Source organism: Glycine soja, chromosome 11, assembly GCF_004193775.1.
Source record: "Glycine soja cultivar W05 chromosome 11, ASM419377v2, whole genome shotgun sequence".
Classification (NCBI taxonomy): Eukaryota; Viridiplantae; Streptophyta; class Magnoliopsida; order Fabales; family Fabaceae; genus Glycine; species Glycine soja.
In genome coordinates this window covers 37,763,312-37,782,742 of record NC_041012.1, presented here as the reverse complement: position 1 = coordinate 37,782,742, position 19,431 = coordinate 37,763,312, and the positions used below count along the sequence as shown (strand labels likewise).

Genomic DNA, 19,431 nt, shown 5'->3' with positions numbered 1-19,431 from the left:
CTTAAAAAATTATTATTGTCTTCAGCCAAGTGCCATAGTCATACTATCATATCATACACCCTGATTTCCTTATTTTTATTGCATCGTCTTCTAATACCCAAAACAATTATATAATGTTGAGAGTCTTTCATATTTGAAATTTACCCAAAATTTGCATCTTATCTGCAAGCCACATTGTCTTAAATATTCCATTGTCTTTCATACACCACATAGCAGAGGAGTTTTTACTTTGATCACCAATTGTTTATCTACAGAAGATTTAAATTGGAGTATTATAATTACAATGATAACCACTTCAATGATTACAATCATCTTTGGGCATAGATAGTCTGACACGTAGGAGGAGATAACAAAAGATGCAATGGTCCAATTTTACTATTCTTTTGATAATTCTCAGATATGACATATTCTTGCAGAATATTGACTGGTTAATGATCAGGGACGGATTTATGCGGGGGCTAGCAGGGTCTTCAGCCCCCCATCCCTCAAAAGCTTTTATAGCAAAGACTCCAGTAGACCTATCAAGAATGAACTACTAACTTGCATCTAAACTTTCTATAATTTCAAAGTGCATCTGCATGCTTGGAGGCTTATCAGTAAAATAAAACCTTTCTAATACTTTAAATTTTCCCCCACTCTTTGGGGCTTCAGATTCAAGCAGACGCAGCATTTTGTCCTTTTCGTTTCGTATCCAATCTCGCCGCTTGTCACTCCATTGTCTCGGAGTTCCATGTAGGATAAAACGGAGTTCAGAAGCTCCTTGCATGAGCCTCTTGGAGATTCTCTCAAACACATCATGGTTAGTTAAGTATGCCCCAGCAGAGTTGAGACCAACATCAACATAATGAATCTCACTAATGCTGTTCAGCAAGTCTTCCTTTGTTTTAGGTACAACATAAATCTCCTCAGATCCGGCGAACTTTCTGCCCATAAGCTGTCCCACATCAGGTGAATTCGCATTGGATCCAATATCTGAGAATCCAAGCTCAGTAACTATCTGGTTAAGTACAGCTCCACCTTTGCTAAATCCAAGGATGAATGTCTTGGATCGAGAGAAAGAACACGAAGGACTCAAGCCAGACTTTGTATCTACTTGTGTTCCTAAAATGACTTTTTTGGCCTGCATTACAAAAAATTCAAAATACATAAAGCATTTGGTGCAAGTGGTAGTTACAAGTTGCATAAAGACACAAACAGAGACGGTTTTAGTTTTACTATTGGAATCACATAAGCGATATCTCCCATCGTGTTGCATATAGGTGTCATGCCTTTATATAGGATCGATAATTTTGAGAAGTCAAGGAGCTAGAACTATTAGGATATGTCATACACTTGCTAATGATTTTGTTTGGCCTCAAATAATTAGTAAGGTTAGATGATGAGAGTAACTATAAGGGTCAAGATGGGAATTAGAGGTGTGAATTTGTGGAGGAAATGATTTAAAGTAGGGAGAGAAGGGAAGGTATGCAAAAATTGTGTAGAGACTAGAGAGTGATTTTAGGTGGGATTCTCTGACTGCAACTGCAAGTCTCTATTTGCTGTGGTTTTTCCTATTTACAAACCAATAAATAAAACCTTTATCACATGAACATCAATATTGGTTTAGATTTACACCACCAATACAGATATTTTTTTTCTGCTTTGATTCTTGAACTATTCATTAAGAGCAGAAACATTACTTGGTTACACCCAATAACTTCCAGAAGCACAGTAGTTATAGTCATAGAAAAATGTAGCAATTTGTACCATATAATGGAGAGGGGTGGGGAGAACAGATCTTACTTCTTCAAGGCAATTAGATAAGAGTGAGACAGTTGATGTAGATGCTGGGAATCCATTTGGATGGTATGAACTTGGCTCTCCATATTGATTCACAGATGGTATGAAGTCTTTATAGACAGCGAAAGGTCCATTAAAAGCAGAAGCCTCAATAACCCAAGCATTGGTGAATGAACCGAATTTGGACACAATAATTTCAGATAGTTTTTGTAAATTTGATAGCCTCTCAATCACTGGGTTACCAGTCCCTTCAACTCGATCCCCACAGAAAAAGATGGCATTGGCTTTAGGTACCTGTCACAAATCATAAGAATTTTAAGTAAATAATGTTTTGTTTCAAAACAAGTCTAATGCATTTGTGGCAGGGCATCGGTGATGTCATGTTTCAAAGCATCCTTATCCATTGAAATAAAGCGGGAAATTCTCAATTTGAACTAGCAACCACATAAAAAATGTTCTATTTTGCATTTTCCAAATAGTGTAAACCATTATGCATAAATCCCACAGTTCACAAAATTCAACTACACTTCAGGTAATCAACAGAAGAAGCCGACTCCATGAGAAATAAAGCATTACTAAAAGATCAACCTATCAATGTTCACCATTGATTACTTACAATGAGTAGCAAATGATTAACTGATTTCTTCTCATGCACACACAAAAAGCATTATTAGGCCATGATATGATTCCATTTTCAGTGACTCCGTTACTGAAAGAAACTCAAATAACTTGCTCACATTCCATTGCACGGTTTTCTAGTTTTGTGAAAAACAATGCTAAGCTACATCCTAGACTATGATAGTTACAGTAAGAAAACTGATCCCCTTCTGGTTGATGTGAAGTAAAAGCTCTACTGTTATTTATAAGCAATGGGGTTCAACTTCAAGGAATTAACTTACAAGCAGAGTTCTGGTTTCAGGAGAAAGGCAGAGAGATGCCCCAACTCTATGGAATGTCCTGCTGTTAGGATGCAGTGGGACTCTCAAAACTCCACTCCAACGTTCCATTTACAAGTCTTGGCAGAATGTTTGGCATCAAGCACAGTGAATATTGGAAGTTGAGTGTATTGCATAGAGGGCATAAAACTAACAAGTCCAATATATAAATCAAGAGAAGCTCAGTTCAGACATAAATGTTTTTTTTTGTCACTTGTTAGTATCAGAAAAATTCATCACATTCTGAAATAGAAAGAAAAAGGCATTCTTCTAAAATCATAGGGACCAAGCACTTCAACCCAAGAAGAAGCATTCAACCATATGAAACAAAGTCTAATGCATTTTGTTTTATATTTGATGCATTCTAAAACATAACATATGGGGGGGGGGAGAGAAAGTGACATATTTTGGTTCTACGAAAAGTATGGAGCCAAAGCCAAAGAGAACAAAATAAGTGGTTTTGCTTCATTTGGGTCTGTTTAGATAAACAACTTAATTAAGGTCTTATTGAATAACTGAATAAGTATTTATGTACAAGTTAATTTCATAATTAAAAGAAAAAGGGGTTAGACTGTTTTTCTAAAGGCTATATGTTGTTTTCATAAGTTATCCTGGAGAGCTTATTGAAATAGACTAAGAACTGCTCATGGATATATCATAAGCTATTTTCAAAAACTCTCAAACGCTTACACTAGTGTTTATATCATCATAAGATAAATCTAAATAAGCTATAAATAAACTCTTTCAAATTGGGTCATTTGGTTATTGTTCCAAATGATAATTGCGTACTTTTTTCAGAAAGAATAAAAACCTAAAAGAAACTGAGTTTAGTAATAATGCACTATCAGTGTACATTGCCATCCAAATAAAATCACCCTATATATAATTTTTAAAAATAATTATAACAAAACTCAACAATCTTAGATTACATAACATTCTATGAATAGATGATAGTAAAAAAAACACCTTTATTTTGTCACAGCGTTCTAATTAAATTCAAAAGGTATGATGTATTTATAAAAAAAAACTTATCAAAAAACACTTCATCTTTGAGCCATAGAGCATGCACAGAAAAAACTAAGGTTGAATAGCTGTAATCAAATTCAAAGGGGAAACAAAAAATAAACATGATAGACAATGAATTAATATAATAAAAAAAAAATAAAAAAAGAGGATCACATAAGGAACGCGACGACATCAAAATATAAGACCGACAGAATCAAATGCATCAACAAAGTGCCGACAGACAAAACTGAAAGCTGAAACTTCTGAGAAGTAAGACTCTGAAATTTTAAAACAAAAACTCAAAACAAAATCAGTGACAGAATAAAGGATGTGACTTACTACGCTTTTCTGATTCTCATAGTTGCGTTTCTCCCTCTGCTCGGGTTTGCGAGTTCTTCATGGTGCGGGTTTTGTTTTGGAGTATTGAAAGAAAATACCTGGAAAATGGGAAAATTCATAAATTTAAATATATAATTTATTATGAATTTTAATTATTTGTTATGTAGGATTAAAATAACTATTGGCGAATATTTATAGAAATTTTACTATCATCTATTCATAGAATTATATTATAGTGGGTGTACCAACAAATTGTTATTGATCCCATAGTGGATTCCTTAAATAAGTTGAGGGAAAAAATGGAGAAAACCCCAACAAAACTAATACTTTTTGCACTTCATCTACTACTTACTACACTTTTCATTGTTATTGTGTAGACACAATTACCCTTGATGAGTTTCAGCACCCCATTCCCCAAGTGTCTCAACCCTAAATGATCCTAACATCTCCTTGGAATCGCTTGCACCCTAGGACCCCCTTCCTGTTATTTCAATCTCCCACCCTTCGATGTTGCTTCCCTTGGTCATTGATAAGGGTAAATCCATTATGGTATGTTATGGGGTGGGTGTTTGGCTTTTGGAGAGTGGGTATTGGGTTCTAGTGAGGGTGTTCTGGAATACATTTGGATATGTTCAAGTCTCTTATAAAATATTCATTTCGTAATACACTTCTAAATCCAGAAATATGTTATGCAATTGTTATTCTGTAATTAGAACTTTTGATTTTTTGGCTTTTGGAATATGTATTTCATAACACATTTCAGATTTACAAATATATTACAAAATGATTATTTTATAATAGACTTCTAAATCCCAAAATGTGTTTTGAAATATCCATTTTGAAATACAATAATTTTGATTTGTTATCTTTTGGAATAGGTATTCATGAACACATTTTAGATGTACAAGGAAATTATGGAATGAGTATTCTATAAAATACTTGTAAATCCTGAAACGTGTTCCGCAATACCCATCTTAGAATAGAGTTTTGAACTTTGTCTTCTGAAATACATTCTCAAATTGCATGTGTATTATAAAATATCCATTCCAGAACAACATTTTGATTTTTGTTTTTTTCAATCTACCCTCATCAAAACTATGCAAAGATGAAACAAAACACCCTCATCATTTCTAGAGATGACTTATACTTCCACCTTCAAATGCACTGAGAAGATATGGAGGGGATGACACAAAGAAAATATGGGGCATATAAGAAGGAAAAGAGAATATAAGGTTGAGACATTTGAGGAAGGAAGTATTAAGACTTATTAAGAGTAATTTAGTCAACATAATAAAAATGGGGCATATAAGAAGGAAAAGAGAATATAAGGTTGAGACATTTGAGGAAGGAAGTATTAAGACTTATTAAGAGTAATTTAGTCAACATAATAAAAATGAGAATTGCATAAAGTAAATGTTAGTAATACAAAATTAATGGATATTCAATATGAAGTATTGTTTTATTTTTATTTTTAAATAAGATTTTAATATTTTTAAAACAATTATCAATAATTAAAAATAATATTATATCATAATATATATTTTTTATTATAAATCTAAAATATAATTTATATGTTGAAACATAATATTACAATTTTTATCAAAAAGATAACATTGATTAGAATATAATTTATAAAATAGATTTGGTTGTGCATTGTGCTTAATAAAATATTAATTATAAAAAATATGTATTTATTATGTTAATTTTATAAGTTAAAATATTAGTTTTAAATGAAATTAAATTTTAAACATCCTAATTGGTTTTATTTGTGAATTTTTTTATAAAAAAATGTGAATATAAATAATTTGAATTAAAGAAAAGTGACAAAAAAATTTAATTGTAACATTTTAAAAATTAAGAGACTAAATTCACTTTACTTTACAAATTATTAGGAAACCAAAACTATTCATTTTCTTGAATATTATAAAGTATACTAACTAAAGAATGGGACTCACTTGTTTCACTTTCTCTAACAAATAATTTCTTTTTTTCTATGAGTATCTAACATAATTGCACACTTAAAACTAAAACAATCTCATGTTGAATCTAACAAATATTTTAATATTCTTTCTCCTTTGAATGTGATCTCCTACATTTACCCTCTAACTAGATAAAAATTTCTTGCTTAATTATCTCAAAGGTTAAATATTATTTTTGGCCTTTTATTTATTTCTTTTCAGTTTGGTCCTTATCTTTTTAAAAAAAATAATAAAGTCTTTCTAATATAATTCAAAATTATCATTCCATCAATGTAGATTTAATGTGACAAGTGAATCATCACTGAAATGTAATTTTTCATCCTGAAACTAGAGTTAGGTATACAAGTAAAGCCCGCAAAATAAACAAACCTCATCTAAGGGAGTCCGCAACCGTCCTGCATAATCATAATTGGTCGACCCGTAGATCACGTATATATAAAAAAAAAAATCCTAAATTTAAATTTTTTACCAGGTGGATGCAATCGTAAACAAAAACTGAGAGTAATAAAAGGCATTTTGGACATAAAAAATATAGCTATGAACTTGAAAATAAAACACTATCTAGAAATGTCAAAACCCATTGGTAGGGACAATAAAATGTACCTTGAGTTCCTATTGAAAAACCAACATCATCTCCTTAACGTTGGCAATGAAATTGCAATTCCAATAATATTCTCATTACTGCTCTTTTTGTTATAAAACTCAATATAGGTAGTTGTTTTTGGTTTGGGAAGTCTCAAACCTACAGAAGTGTGTATTCAGAAAATGAAGTGAGTGAGGTTCTCTTTGGTTTGTCTGAATAGTAGAACTCCTTAATCCAAAAATAAAAGGACTACGGACAAAACCTCTTTAACCCGCGGGGGAAACAAGACGGGCTATAAAGCCCACATCTTAAATGGTCTAACTATTTTAAAGCATATGTATTGTGCGGATTGCAAGTTAAACGGGTTGCCTGCAGGCTTAAATCCAAAAATGTCTAGTTCTACATGTAACTAAAATTTGAATCTTTCATCACCACAAAGTGATTGCGCATCATATGTAGTTTCAATACAATGTACGCCAGTGGCCTCTAATGCTGGAATACGGGGTAAATATCATTTTAGCGTTTGACAATTTAATTCTTGAAAGATAAAAAAATCAATTTTAATTTATAAATGTTAAAAAAGTATTTGTTATCTTTATATACATGACTATGTGACCTCTAGATTAAAATTTTATTAAAAAAGGGTTATAATTGTATTGTTTAGTTTGTGGGACTAAATTTTCCATAAATAAGTTTTATTTTTTAATACTTGATTAAGATTTTATTTATTTATTTTGTCTATATTTTCTCTTTTTCTTCCTCTTTTCCTAAATTAACCTTAGTCATGACAAGAAGTAGCACCTTGGCATCAACTCCCTCTTAAACGAATCTCAATCACGAGCTGGATGATTCTATTAATCTTGAATATGCTTTGATACCATCTTAGATTCTTAGAATGTAAATTTGGGTCTAACTCAACCCAAAATCTAACTCAAGGAGTGACGATTGTCTCCCACTTAACTCTAACTTGACTTTACTTTTAGTCGATGTGGGACTTGAGTTTTTCTCAATAAATGAAATGAGACTAACTCCAAACAAATTGACACCTTTAGACTCCCACATCAACAACCCATGCACCATCTGGCCATCATTGTTTGAGGAGAAGAGGATAGAGGAGATGAGATTCGCCACTGCAAGGGTCGAGCAACGTGATGTGAAGAGTAGTGAGACCAAGGTGAGGTTTCAGGGGCAAAAATATGGGAGGAAGGGGAGCTTGCGATAGCGGCAGAACTTCATTGTTATTTTTTCTAGGAACTTTGAGTTTTGAAGGCATGATGATAAGAGTTGTTTCTTTTTTGCTGTTTAAATTCTTAATTTGGCACTTGGGACCGAGTAGTGGGTACTTTGTCTCTGCCGCTCATAATTGGGATTGGTTCAAAATCAACAACCATGTTCATTGTGGATATGATATGCATGTAGGTGATTTTGTCATGTTTGTGTTTGACTTATCAATTACGTGTGTAGTTGGATGGACTGTTTTGTGGGGGCTTATCGTCACTTTGTTGGAAGTTACTTTTATCTCTTTCTTTTCTTTTATGGTTGCCTTTGCTTTTTATTTTGTTCCTTCTATATTATGTCTTGAGGGTTCACAAGTCTTGCTCGAACCTAATAGAACAGGAATTCAACTTTTTGTTCAATTTCAATTTTGTTCAGAACCTCATGTATGTGATTGAGGGATTGGTTGAGCTGAGGAGGTTCATAAGAGGAGAAAGAAAATCCAAGAGATGGAAAGCTACAAGAACCAGAAAGAAATTAAAATATAAATTATAAGAACTAAAAAAATCATTTTTAAACTATAAAAACTAAAAAATACAAATTAAAAAATTATAAAAAAAAGTGAGTAATTAAACCAAAAAATTATCAATATGGCAAACTAGTCCATTACATGGTAACCAATTTGAACATAATAGAGTGCCACATAGGTCGACCACATGCCACATGTCACGAGCACATTGAGTTAACAGGAGGAGAATTTGCACGAAGACTAATCTGTCGCATTTGTTTTGCATTTGAAATTAAATTTAATTTTTCATTTTTTTTAACAAAGTGTCAACAATTGATACTATCAAGAATACGCATCTAATATATAATTTTGGAATATATATATTCACCACAAAGTATAACAACGCAATTGAGGCAGCAAATATATCAGCATAATACAAAACAAAACAGTATATATAGCATTCAGCAACCGCAAATAAATAGCCGCACCACCATCTCAGCTTGTTATTGCCAACTCAGTAGACGATTAAATAATGGTTCAAGAAACACTATCAATTTCCTAAATTAACAGGTTTTCCCTCCTTTTTTTCCTTGTCCCTATCTCGCTTTGTGGTGTGACAGACAAGGGCAATATCGATGAGATATACTTGTCTGTCTGCAAAAGCTGATATCCTCTGTTGACGCATGCCATGAATAAAAGTCAGGCAAGCAACTAAAGAACCCATCTCCAATGAGCTCCCTTATCTACTAAATCTTCAAGAAATTGGATGCCGCCTCCTGCAAATTTGCCAAGCGCAAGCCAATAAGTCTTGAGATAGAATTTGAGGAAATTATCTAAATTAAAATGACAGCACAATCATATTCTAGCTTGAAATAAGATTTTATAATACCATGTCTAATCTCAGTTCCCATTGATAATAAGATTATCCCATACATAGTCAGCATCAAAAGGCAAAAAAATTGAATTCTCTTCCAATAAATAAAGGATGTGGGCCATTTGAGTCATAATAAGTTATACAAAACTGACAGCAAAATCCAAATAAAACCGGCTATAATCATCCACTGAAGATGATATGGACCAGTCAGGATTCATGAGCCAAAACATTCGGTATTGCATTCAGGTGACATCGTGACCAGTTTCAACTTGGAAAATCAATATTTATTGACAATTGATCAAATACTTGACTGTTAGAGAATGTTTTCTCGAATTACCTCTTTGGTCGGCTTCGATCTTCTTCATAATCCATCACTCCACCAGATTCAGAGCAGATCTCCTCATGCCCTCTGAAGTCGATGTCGGCCTGCTTACAGTGTGTAACTTCTGCCACGAAGTAAGTAAGACACGTCGACCAATATATTCCAAGCATAAAGAACAGCAGGCAACTATGTGTGTATAATTAGTCAGATACTTTTATATTATCTGAAACAATTCCAAATCCTCACATAGGAATATAGGATAGCCTTTTAAGTTGAATGCTGCACACAGAGCAGCTTATATATGGCTTAAAACTTAAAATGTTACAATGGATAAGCAGTTAAATAAGATTAGAAAAACAAATATTAGACAAGATAGGATTAGAAAAAATGGTAGGGTCCCCCATCTTAGGTAAATTAAGCACCTGTGAACAAAACCCATAGAAGCATGATAATAAAGAGGGTAGAGACCAGATAGAGGAGCCGAAGGATAGTCAAATAGAAATAAAAGAATCCCAAATTATCAGTCAAACCACAGATTTATGGTGTGTTTGGTAGAGAGGAGAGAAATTTTGTACTTTTTTGTGGGACCCACACTTTTTACACTCTACTAGAATTCAAAAGTTTCTCTTCTTTTTCCATCATATAAACCAAACACATCCTTAGTCTATATTAGAATTTAATACATGACAAGAAACTATGGTGTTCATGTTTGTGCAACACATTGGCCCTCAAAGTTTAAGTCATTAATACCGAGAAAAGGGAACCATTTGTTCTACTATAATTTTGTTTTCCTCTTTCAAAATAACCTCCAGTAGAATAGTGTTAGCAATTTGCATAATATTCATTTTAAGTTGGAAAATAGTGTTGGGACGAGAGTTCCAGCTTGCACTACGCAATCACCGGATAATCAAACACCAATCCCAAAACAAGCATAGATACACAAAAGGATAAATGAAAATTTCAACACATTCAGTACAACAATGAAATTAGATGCAAGCATTTTTTATCACACATTTTCTCATTTGTATTTAAGAAAAAAAATGTTGTGAAAAAGAAAGGTATAAAAATAAACCAACCCACCTTGAAAATGGACTTCTTTACTTCTTCTACCTTCTCTTCCACATCCTTCCTGTGCTTCTTGTCAATTTCACTCATTGCATCAGCCCATTTTATCTTCTCTTGAATTGAAACAAGCATATTTTCTGATGTAGACAACCTACGTTTCCCAGTCATGAATTAAATTTTAGTATTTTGAAGAGGAGTCACATACCAAAAATTAGCACTTGGTAAACAAATACCATTACCAATTTGAGACATTCTGAACCAAAGAGATAAGAGAAACAGAATTTCCAAACACAAATTTAAGTATCAAAACTATATATATAAAATACAAAATTGTTACAAGTTGACAATATGAAGTTTAAACCAACTTCAACTGAGATTGGATGCTAAACAGACTTGGATATTTTTCTAAAGTGGTCATAGTACAACAATTCAAAGCTTTAAGTATTGAAGCAAGTTACACTGATATTCTAGTTGCCCAGTATCACTACCATGTTTACCTTCAAACATGGAAATTTCATATTATTTTTTCCAGCCTTTGGTAATTGATTTACTAAATAACAGACATATGACTACAAATAATCAAGCCCCTACGTGAAAAAGATATAATACCAGTTAGAGAGAGTCTGTATCATATTCCCTAGTTGATCAGGCCTCAAGTCCCTACCAGCTGCAAATTGGACCTGAAATCACTCTCAAAGATCAGGTAAACTACTACTACTCATTAAATGAAAATATAGAAATGGGTCAAAAACATAATTAAATATAATAACAGATGATGATGAGCTAGGACCTCAAAGCACCGCCGCAACTGATCCAACTTTCCTCGAACTATTCCCTGATGGGAGAAACAAAAGTTAGAAAAACATGTGTCATTCATCAAATATTTTATCCACATTACCAATTTATTAATTTGACTATCCATCATCTTCTGGAAAAAGACAAGATAAAAAAAATAATATAAAAGGATAATAGCAAAAGGTTGGTAATCCTAACCATTAGATTTCAAGAAAATCAATCGTTAGGATGAGTAAGTCTTTTAAAGTTATTCTTGGAGCAAGTTGATCCCTCCTCTCTCTCTCTCTCTCTCTCTATATATATATATATAGACACACACATGTGCACACTCACATACACACAGATATATATCAGAAAGTTAATTTACAATTCATAACGCATTTTATCATTACCACAAATGAAGATTAAGGATTAATAGAGAACTGAATGAAAAGATGAAAGAACATATGGAAAAGGCACAATGTATTAAAAAGGAATCGATCACATAAGAGTTACATTCAGATCCCTTTCAGTGTAAATGATTGAGTATATGACTACTGAATGCATAGTGTATATTCTGTTACGCATGTACTTTAAAAATGCACATTTAGATTTTGTTGTATGCTCCAGTTTGTTATCAAAACCAGATTATGTTGCCAGAATCAATCACAAACAGACTGCGTATGTGTATTACAATCATATATTTATGTAAACACTCTCTGGAAGGGAATGATGCCTACCGCATACATGCATTCATTAATTAGAAAATCTTCAAGCTCACGAACATTTGTCACATCTAACTCCTGCATCAGTTGGTCATAGGGTAGTACCTGAAATTTGAAAAACAATTGATTTTGTAAAAATTGATTGCCAATGTCAAAAGATAAGGACACTCAAAACAGCAAAAAAGAGCAGAGAAACCAGTTATATTATAAAATCCTATTTAAAGTGATGAATTGGATGAAACCATCCTACATAAATTCAAGAAAATGTTTAAAGCTTTAAACAACCATGGGCAAAACACCATATAAAGGCCATAAACAAAAATTAATCACATAATAGATCTAGGGGCAACGAGACAGCATTAAAGATGCAAGCATTGCAAAATGCATCAATGCAGAGGCAAAATACTTAAACAACAGGCCAAGAAAGGGGCTGCTACTAGTTAAACAAATAGAATATATACATTAAGAGGATGCAGGGCCTTTGTTTTTCAGCTGTCACAGAATTAGGCAGATCTGGTGGGAATCCCTGTCTTGGATCAACATGATGGGACCTTTTTCGCAACACCGGAGGCAGAATTTCATGCAGCACTCATTCTGCAATACACATCTTGGTATCAAGTCACAGAGATGGTTAATTTGGTGGATGGCACTAACTTGGAGTATATGGAACCATAGAAACAGAATCATATTTTCAAATGATAGCCCCAGCACCAGTAAGATACTGGATGATGCCATTTTCTTTTGCTGGAGCTGGTTGAGGAACCTGGAAAAAGGATTCGACAATCCTTTTCATCAACGGTCAAGCCATATCAGAGAAGGGTTTTGTAATTAGTGGAAAATAGCTCCACAGATAGGGATCACCAATATATACTTAGAGTTTTGGTTCTCTAATCCATCATGATTAGTTTTGTATTAGGGAACCAAACCTCCACACGGGAGACTTCATTGGTGATTGTAAAAATCACAGTACGACTTGTACTGAAACTTATCTAACATATATTATTTTTGCGGATAAAAAAATATATAAAAATTAAGAGTATGAAGGCACCAAACGAAAATTTATCAAGTACCATGATAATTACTAAAGGGAAAAAAACACAGTTGCTTTTAAAGAACAAATACAATACATAAATTAAAAATATGATGGTGCCACAAGCAAATTTATGCCAAACCCAAGAGACCTTAACCTGATGTGGAACTCTCATGGGAATATCTCCCCTTTTCTCAAACAGAATTATTGTCAAAGAGAAATGAATGAAGGAATATAAAGGGTGGGCACAAAGCAAGCTCAAAAACAACCATGGGTGGAAACCAAAAGTAAGTACAAAAAAAAACACAATCTTATCCCAAACAACATGGATACTTCTTCCCCTTTCTAAGAAAAACCATAAATACTTAACAAGAAAGCATAATCTAAACAGTTATGACCATGGTAGTCAAAATCAAGATTTTATTTGAGATAGGAAAGGGGAGTATGGATCATAATTCGGGGGATCGTAACACGGATCGTAAGATCCTAAAAAACTTATGAAATTCATGTATTTGCACATATACATCGGAATATGACACTTGAAAGACATAATTAAACTTCAATTCAACATCATAAGCAAAAAAGAGATGAGAAGGACTGCTGAAACTGAAAAAGAAAAGAGGAAATTGGGACATTGAGTGAAAGAGAACATATGAGTATCAGAAATAAGATTAACAGTTCATATTGTTTCTTGTTAATTCCATTAATTTGTAATTAAGAGAGTAATTTTCGTGGAGTAAAAGAGAGAATCAATGATTTAGCGGGGCGGTAAATGGGGCAATGTAATTTTCATTTTATGGTTTTTTGGGGCATGGTAAATTTTTAAGCGGAAAAAGGGGCAGTTAATTTTTACAACAGAAAAAGGGAGAAAGGTGTGGACCAGGGTCTTTTGGGCCACGAGTTATTATACCGGGTCACAAACCCTACCCACAAAAAGCCAAACACCAACTCACACAAAAGCACCATGCCCCATCGAGCAGCAATTTTCAACAACAATCCTGGACGATCCAACGAAATTGCGATTCTCACCAGACTGAGACTCGAAGATGGCAAAGAAGATTGTAAACTCATACAATCTTATGCATCAAATCACAATTTTGACTACCATGGTTATGTGATAGATGGGGGGAAAAGTGTATGCTAGTTGTCAATTAGTTAGGATAACTAAATGTTAGTTAGTTATAACTAACTATTAGGTAGTTAAAACTAACTGTAAGTTAGTTAAGATACTATAAATAGTCAATTAGAGGTAAGTTAGAATGGGAGAGTAGGAAGTGGAGGGTGGTGAGACCTCGAAACTCACTTTGTATTTTGTCTTGGGTGTTGGAAGCACCACCATAATAATACAATCCTTTCCTCTGTTTTTGGTCCAGTTCTATCAACTGGTATCAAAGCTCCGATCTTGGAACGTAGAATCGTTAGTGGTGACGAAGATGAACACGAGAATAGAGACGCACATGGAAGCCATGGAGAAAACAATAGAAGAGAATCGCAAAGCAGTGGAATCGCGATTGAGTTCGATCGAAATGATGATACAAAGGTTGGCAACGGCATGGGAGAAAAAATCTCCTACTACGAACGTTCACAATCTTTTCTTCTGTTTCTGGTCCAGTTCTATCATTATAACTAGCAGCAGGTTATAGGTATCTCAATTAAGGTCTTTGCACCACCCTTTAGCTGAGAGAATTCATTTTTCACCCAAAGACCCAAACTAAAACAAGTGATTTGAGACACCTAAGATATAGAAATCAACTTCCACTTATAACAAAACTGGTAACAATAAAAAATAAGCAAGTTATCTGGACTGGGGTAGGCCAGTTTCTGGCAGCTCTCAAATTAAAAATTAAAATGGATCAGTAATAACCCACAACCATCAAATCAAGCAAAAATACCAAAAAATGATATGCAATAACTCTACATCAATAAGCAATACCTTATATGTCTCAGCCAGTGTAAGAACTGTAAGTTGCTTAAGCTTGAGGATCTGATCAGGTATCAATTGTGGAAGACGGTCAGCATTACCTGGAGGCCACATAAACATTTTAATAAACAGCATTGTGTTATTTTATTAACACACAATGAAATGTGGATAAAATTACAAACATCCCTAATGATACTATTTACAAAGTAGCAACCAACATGAGGTGAATATGTGAAAGGCTTCATATATCACAATATGCAATTAGTGGGGTTCAAAATTAGCAGGATATATAATATAATTGTTAGCAATCACAAACTGCAAAATATGTCCCTATGCAGGCATGCATGCCTTTCCAACTCCACGTATACATAAATTCCTTCATGTTGACAATAGCAATGAGATGCATTAAGGATGTCAAGGTTTCAAAAATAAAAACAGTACTGTGATCGTGATTTAAGACACAACAGGTCTCTTCATCTCCACATTAGTAATTGCAGCCGCATTAGTCTGCGGTATCTAGCATCACAGTGAAACACCAGCCACAACCGCAATTTAAAACCTCAAGACATCATATTTAGCTTATCTAAGAGAGGGGGCATACTTTAAAAGGAAAAATACGAGTCATAAAAATTGATTATAAAATCAAGGAAGTAGACTTAATTACTTCATAGTTCATTATACATGTACATATTCTTCCATACTACCATCTTACAAAGATTACAACTTAATATCTCATGATCTTAACAGAAAAAATTATCCACCAGAAAAAGAAAAAAAAGAAGGGAGAACAAATAACAAATAAAGGCAAATCCATATGCTTACTCTTGTAATCATTCCATGTTCCATGTGCAAACAACCGAAGCATATCAAGATAAGCAGAATTCTCAGTTGCTTCAAGCTGCAATAAGAAATCACGAATAAAAAAAATAGTGGCAGACATATTAGAACTAGTTCACTAAAGCAGCAAAAAAACAGAATTCCCATGTCACTTAAAACCTTTCATATTCCCTCAAAATTTTATTTCACGGCCGAAAACGCCTTAACAAAACAAATAATTCACAAGATATAATTTTAAAATATAAATAAATAAAAAATTAACCACCAAAAATAAAACATCCTCATTTTTACGTATTAAAAATACACTACTAGGGATCATTCATAATCACAGGAAACACAGTAAAATAATTAAAAAAAACAAACATATGAAAACCCTATTACTTTTTTATTTATGTGTACAATAATAAACCAGCACTCTTACATGAAAAGTAAGTCGATACAAAAAATTAAATAAAAATAACAGCGACAAACTGAAAGAGAAATCAGAAAAAATTAGGAGGGAAATAAATGAAACGTCGAGGGTGAGAAAAGAGGAACCTGGAGAAGATTGGGCAGAGCGAGAATCTCGGAGAAAGCGAAGAGCGAAGGGTGAGAAGTGGCTTCGACGAGAACGGAGGATAGTGCAGCGGCGTCGGAGGCCGCGGAGGCACGCTTGACGAAGTGGTCTATGAGCTCCGATTGCTTCTGCTCGATGTCCATCTTCGATAGCGAGGAAGGAATTAGGGTTTTCGGAAGGGGAAAATCGATTCGATTGAGGGAAACAAATAAAGTAAAATCTAGGGTTTTATGATTAGGGTTTCGGTTGAGAGGATTTGAAGAGATTTTTGTAATTTAGCGAGTTTTTTTTTTTTTTTGGAGAGAGAGCGCTTTGTCTCTGATAGGTGAATGAAGGGTCTCAGAAGAGAAACTGATGTTCGTTCTGTTCAGGCTCTTATATAACAGGTGGAATCAAATTAGCAATATATTAATTTTGATTTGGATGAGATTGGATTATTTTTAATGAAAACAGTTAAAAAAGGGGGGGAAATATGGAATATGGAATATGTTATGAATAATATTTTTATGATTATCGTGATTTGAATTTATCTGTTTTAATTTCCGGTCATCTTTTGGAAAGAATATATATATAATTATTATTTTTTCTAATCTCTTATGAGGTCTTTTTCTCACTTTTTTTCTTTATTTTTATGTTCTGAATTACATTTTATTTAATACGTTATTCCTGTGATTTTTTTTTCTTCCATGGGACATTAGCAATTAGTACCCTATAAGAAAAAGTCATATAAATAATTCAATTGAAGCAAGATATTCTTTTAAAATTTATACTTCAAGGTTAGATTTTTCTTCTCTCTATATGGGCATTCTAAATTGCACCACTTAGTAAGTGGTTCATTATGTATTAAAAAGTTTTGGCCTTCAAATTAATTTTATACCCATTATAACATTATACATTTTTCGCATCATATTATTCTCCCTTCATAGATTTAAGCCACCTCCGTCCCATGCTTTTCTAGCACCACCGTGTGTTGTCGCCAACATTTCAGCTTCCCCATTCCTTTCTCTTCACCTCTTTAATTCACCGAGTTGTCTGCACTTTCGTTTATGTGGCTCCTAGATTCCCCTTCGTTGTCATCTTGATGCGTTGCAACATCACTATGTCTTATAGATTCACTATGCAGTCCTCTAAGTATGTCGATTGGGTCCTTCTCACTAAAAGATGGCAACAACGTTGCCTACGACCTCCACCAGGACTTCTCGTCGCAACGTCGTCAACTAGGATCTCAATTTTCTGTTCTTAAAATTAACAATAGATCTAAGATCCTTCAAGAACAACATGACAAAATCTATCATTCTGATATGTTTTGATTCTAGGCCCTTATGGGATTAAATATGCTTTATTTGTTGCCTTTGATTTAATGGGAGACACTCAATTTGTTTTGCCCTTTCATTGTGTTGATGAAATCTAGCCTTGTTGACAGTGGTGAGTGGTGACAAATTGTCGGCGTAAGGAAGAGGGTGGAGGTGGCGGAGGAAAGAAGGCCATTAATGGTTGGGAGAACAAATCTGGGGAAAGAGATAGGGGAAAAAGGCAAAAAAAAAAAAAAAGAGAGAGAGAGAGCATCGTCGTTGGAAATCGCCTTTGGCGACAACTTGCGGCAGCTGACAAGTAGTTACTAGAAAGGAGCATGAATGTGGTAGAAAAGGTGTATGATAAGAGAGATGAAAGTAGATTAATCTGATGATAAATAATAATGGTTCATACTAGATGTGAGGTAATCCACGGAAGCAATGGTCCTTTTCTATATTTTTGGTTCATGTATTTGGTAGAATATTTGTATTTTATTTACATGAATTTAATCATTTGAGAGAGTTTTGAAGACTCTATCATACAAGAAAATTTTTAGAATATTTTTCTCTCCGAAAGTGAAAATAAAAGAATAATTTTTCTCACAAAAAGTAAAAGAATTATGTCGTAATGGTTAAAGCTTATGAATTTTATTATAATTTGATCTTGTGCAAGAGAAAAATATATTATTTTGAGTTCACATTTCAAGATAAGATTTTTTATGTTTCTCTAATCATATCATTTATAACAATGATGTGTATAGTTATATTGTTCACATAAGTCATATCTTGATGCATAGCAGCATCATTGTATCTTTGAAACAATATCAAATAAAAAAAATTTTAAAATATTTTTGTAAAAGGTCTTGAAGACCTTGTCAATGAAAGAAATTTGAATTTTTGTTCTCACCATAAGTGGGAAAACAATACAAAAAGTGAAAAGAATTCATTATTTCTTTCTTACCAAAAGTGAAAAAATAATGCAAAGAGTGAAACATAAATAATTTTTCATTTTTAATTTATTCGACATTTAGGTGTACTACTTAACATTATGATTGTTAATTTAATTTGATATGTTAATATGCATATTTTGAATTAATTTTTTGTCTTATAATGACAAAGCAAAACAATAAGCTTCTAATGAAAAATCATGAGTGTCACCTTATCAATTTTGCTCTATTCCCATTAGTTAACAATCATATCTAATTATTATACTTATAAATAATCTTGTAATTGGAGTTTTGGTTGTGAACGGGACATGAAATAAGTTTTAAGAATACTTTTTTTCCCTAGAAGTGGGAAAGTAACTTGAAAAGATTGATTATCTCGTTGGTGACGAAAGTTTCAATAAATAATTTTACTTATATTATGTTCTTAAATTTACGATTCATATAATGTTTCGGGTATATTTTTTATGTTGTTGGACCTTATGTTCATTTTGCTAAGGCAATAAATATTTTAATAAGATTGTTATCTTTCAAACATATTGTTTTACACAAATTTCTCACATTGATTATTAATACACCTTGCTTCTATAAAGAATAATAAATTATTCTCTTATTTCGTAATGCAAGAAGTCAATGTTAGTACTATTTCACGTAGTGCATAATTGAAGCTCTGGAGAAGCTAATATATTACCTGAAGAAACAAAGTTACACATTAAAAATGCATTTTGCTATCCTAAGTCTCATAAAA

The 19,431-nt window shown here is 33.1% G+C and overlaps 2 protein-coding genes across 5 annotated transcripts; both read right to left on the bottom strand.

Moving 5' to 3' along the window:
* Window positions 1-163: 163 nt before the first annotated feature.
* On the bottom strand, window positions 164-4,191 carry LOC114377519. Of its 2 annotated transcripts, none has more exons than XM_028336060.1 (4): window positions 4,059-4,191; window positions 2,679-2,864; window positions 1,783-2,073; window positions 164-1,120 (listed from the first exon to the last, which is right to left on the bottom strand). In XM_028336060.1, exons 2-4 carry the CDS (start codon window positions 2,784-2,786, stop codon window positions 536-538), a joined length of 984 nt encoding a protein of 327 aa, XP_028191861.1. In that variant the 5' UTR covers window positions 2,787-2,864; window positions 4,059-4,191; the 3' UTR covers window positions 164-535. The 2 variants fall into 2 exon arrangements, with proteins under 2 accessions (XP_028191861.1, XP_028191862.1); XM_028336061.1 differs by having other exon boundaries at window positions 2,679-2,794; window positions 4,059-4,183.
* Window positions 4,192-8,680: 4,489 nt separating this feature from the next.
* Window positions 8,681-16,811, bottom strand: LOC114376503 (COP9 signalosome complex subunit 7-like). 3 transcript variants are annotated; one of them, XM_028334658.1, is made up of 9 exons: window positions 16,429-16,811; window positions 15,877-15,952; window positions 15,067-15,155; window positions 12,119-12,208; window positions 11,395-11,439; window positions 11,214-11,284; window positions 10,620-10,755; window positions 9,555-9,660; window positions 8,681-9,119 (listed from the first exon to the last, which is right to left on the bottom strand). In XM_028334658.1, the coding sequence occupies exons 1-8, from the start codon at window positions 16,588-16,590 to the stop codon at window positions 9,589-9,591; spliced, it is 741 nt and encodes a 246-aa protein (XP_028190459.1). In that variant the 5' UTR covers window positions 16,591-16,811; the 3' UTR covers window positions 8,681-9,119; window positions 9,555-9,588. The 3 variants fall into 3 exon arrangements, with proteins under 3 accessions (XP_028190459.1, XP_028190458.1, XP_028190457.1); XM_028334657.1 differs by having other exon boundaries at window positions 9,555-9,663; window positions 16,429-16,810; XM_028334656.1 differs by having other exon boundaries at window positions 9,555-9,643; window positions 16,429-16,810.
* Window positions 16,812-19,431: the final 2,620 nt, after the last annotated feature.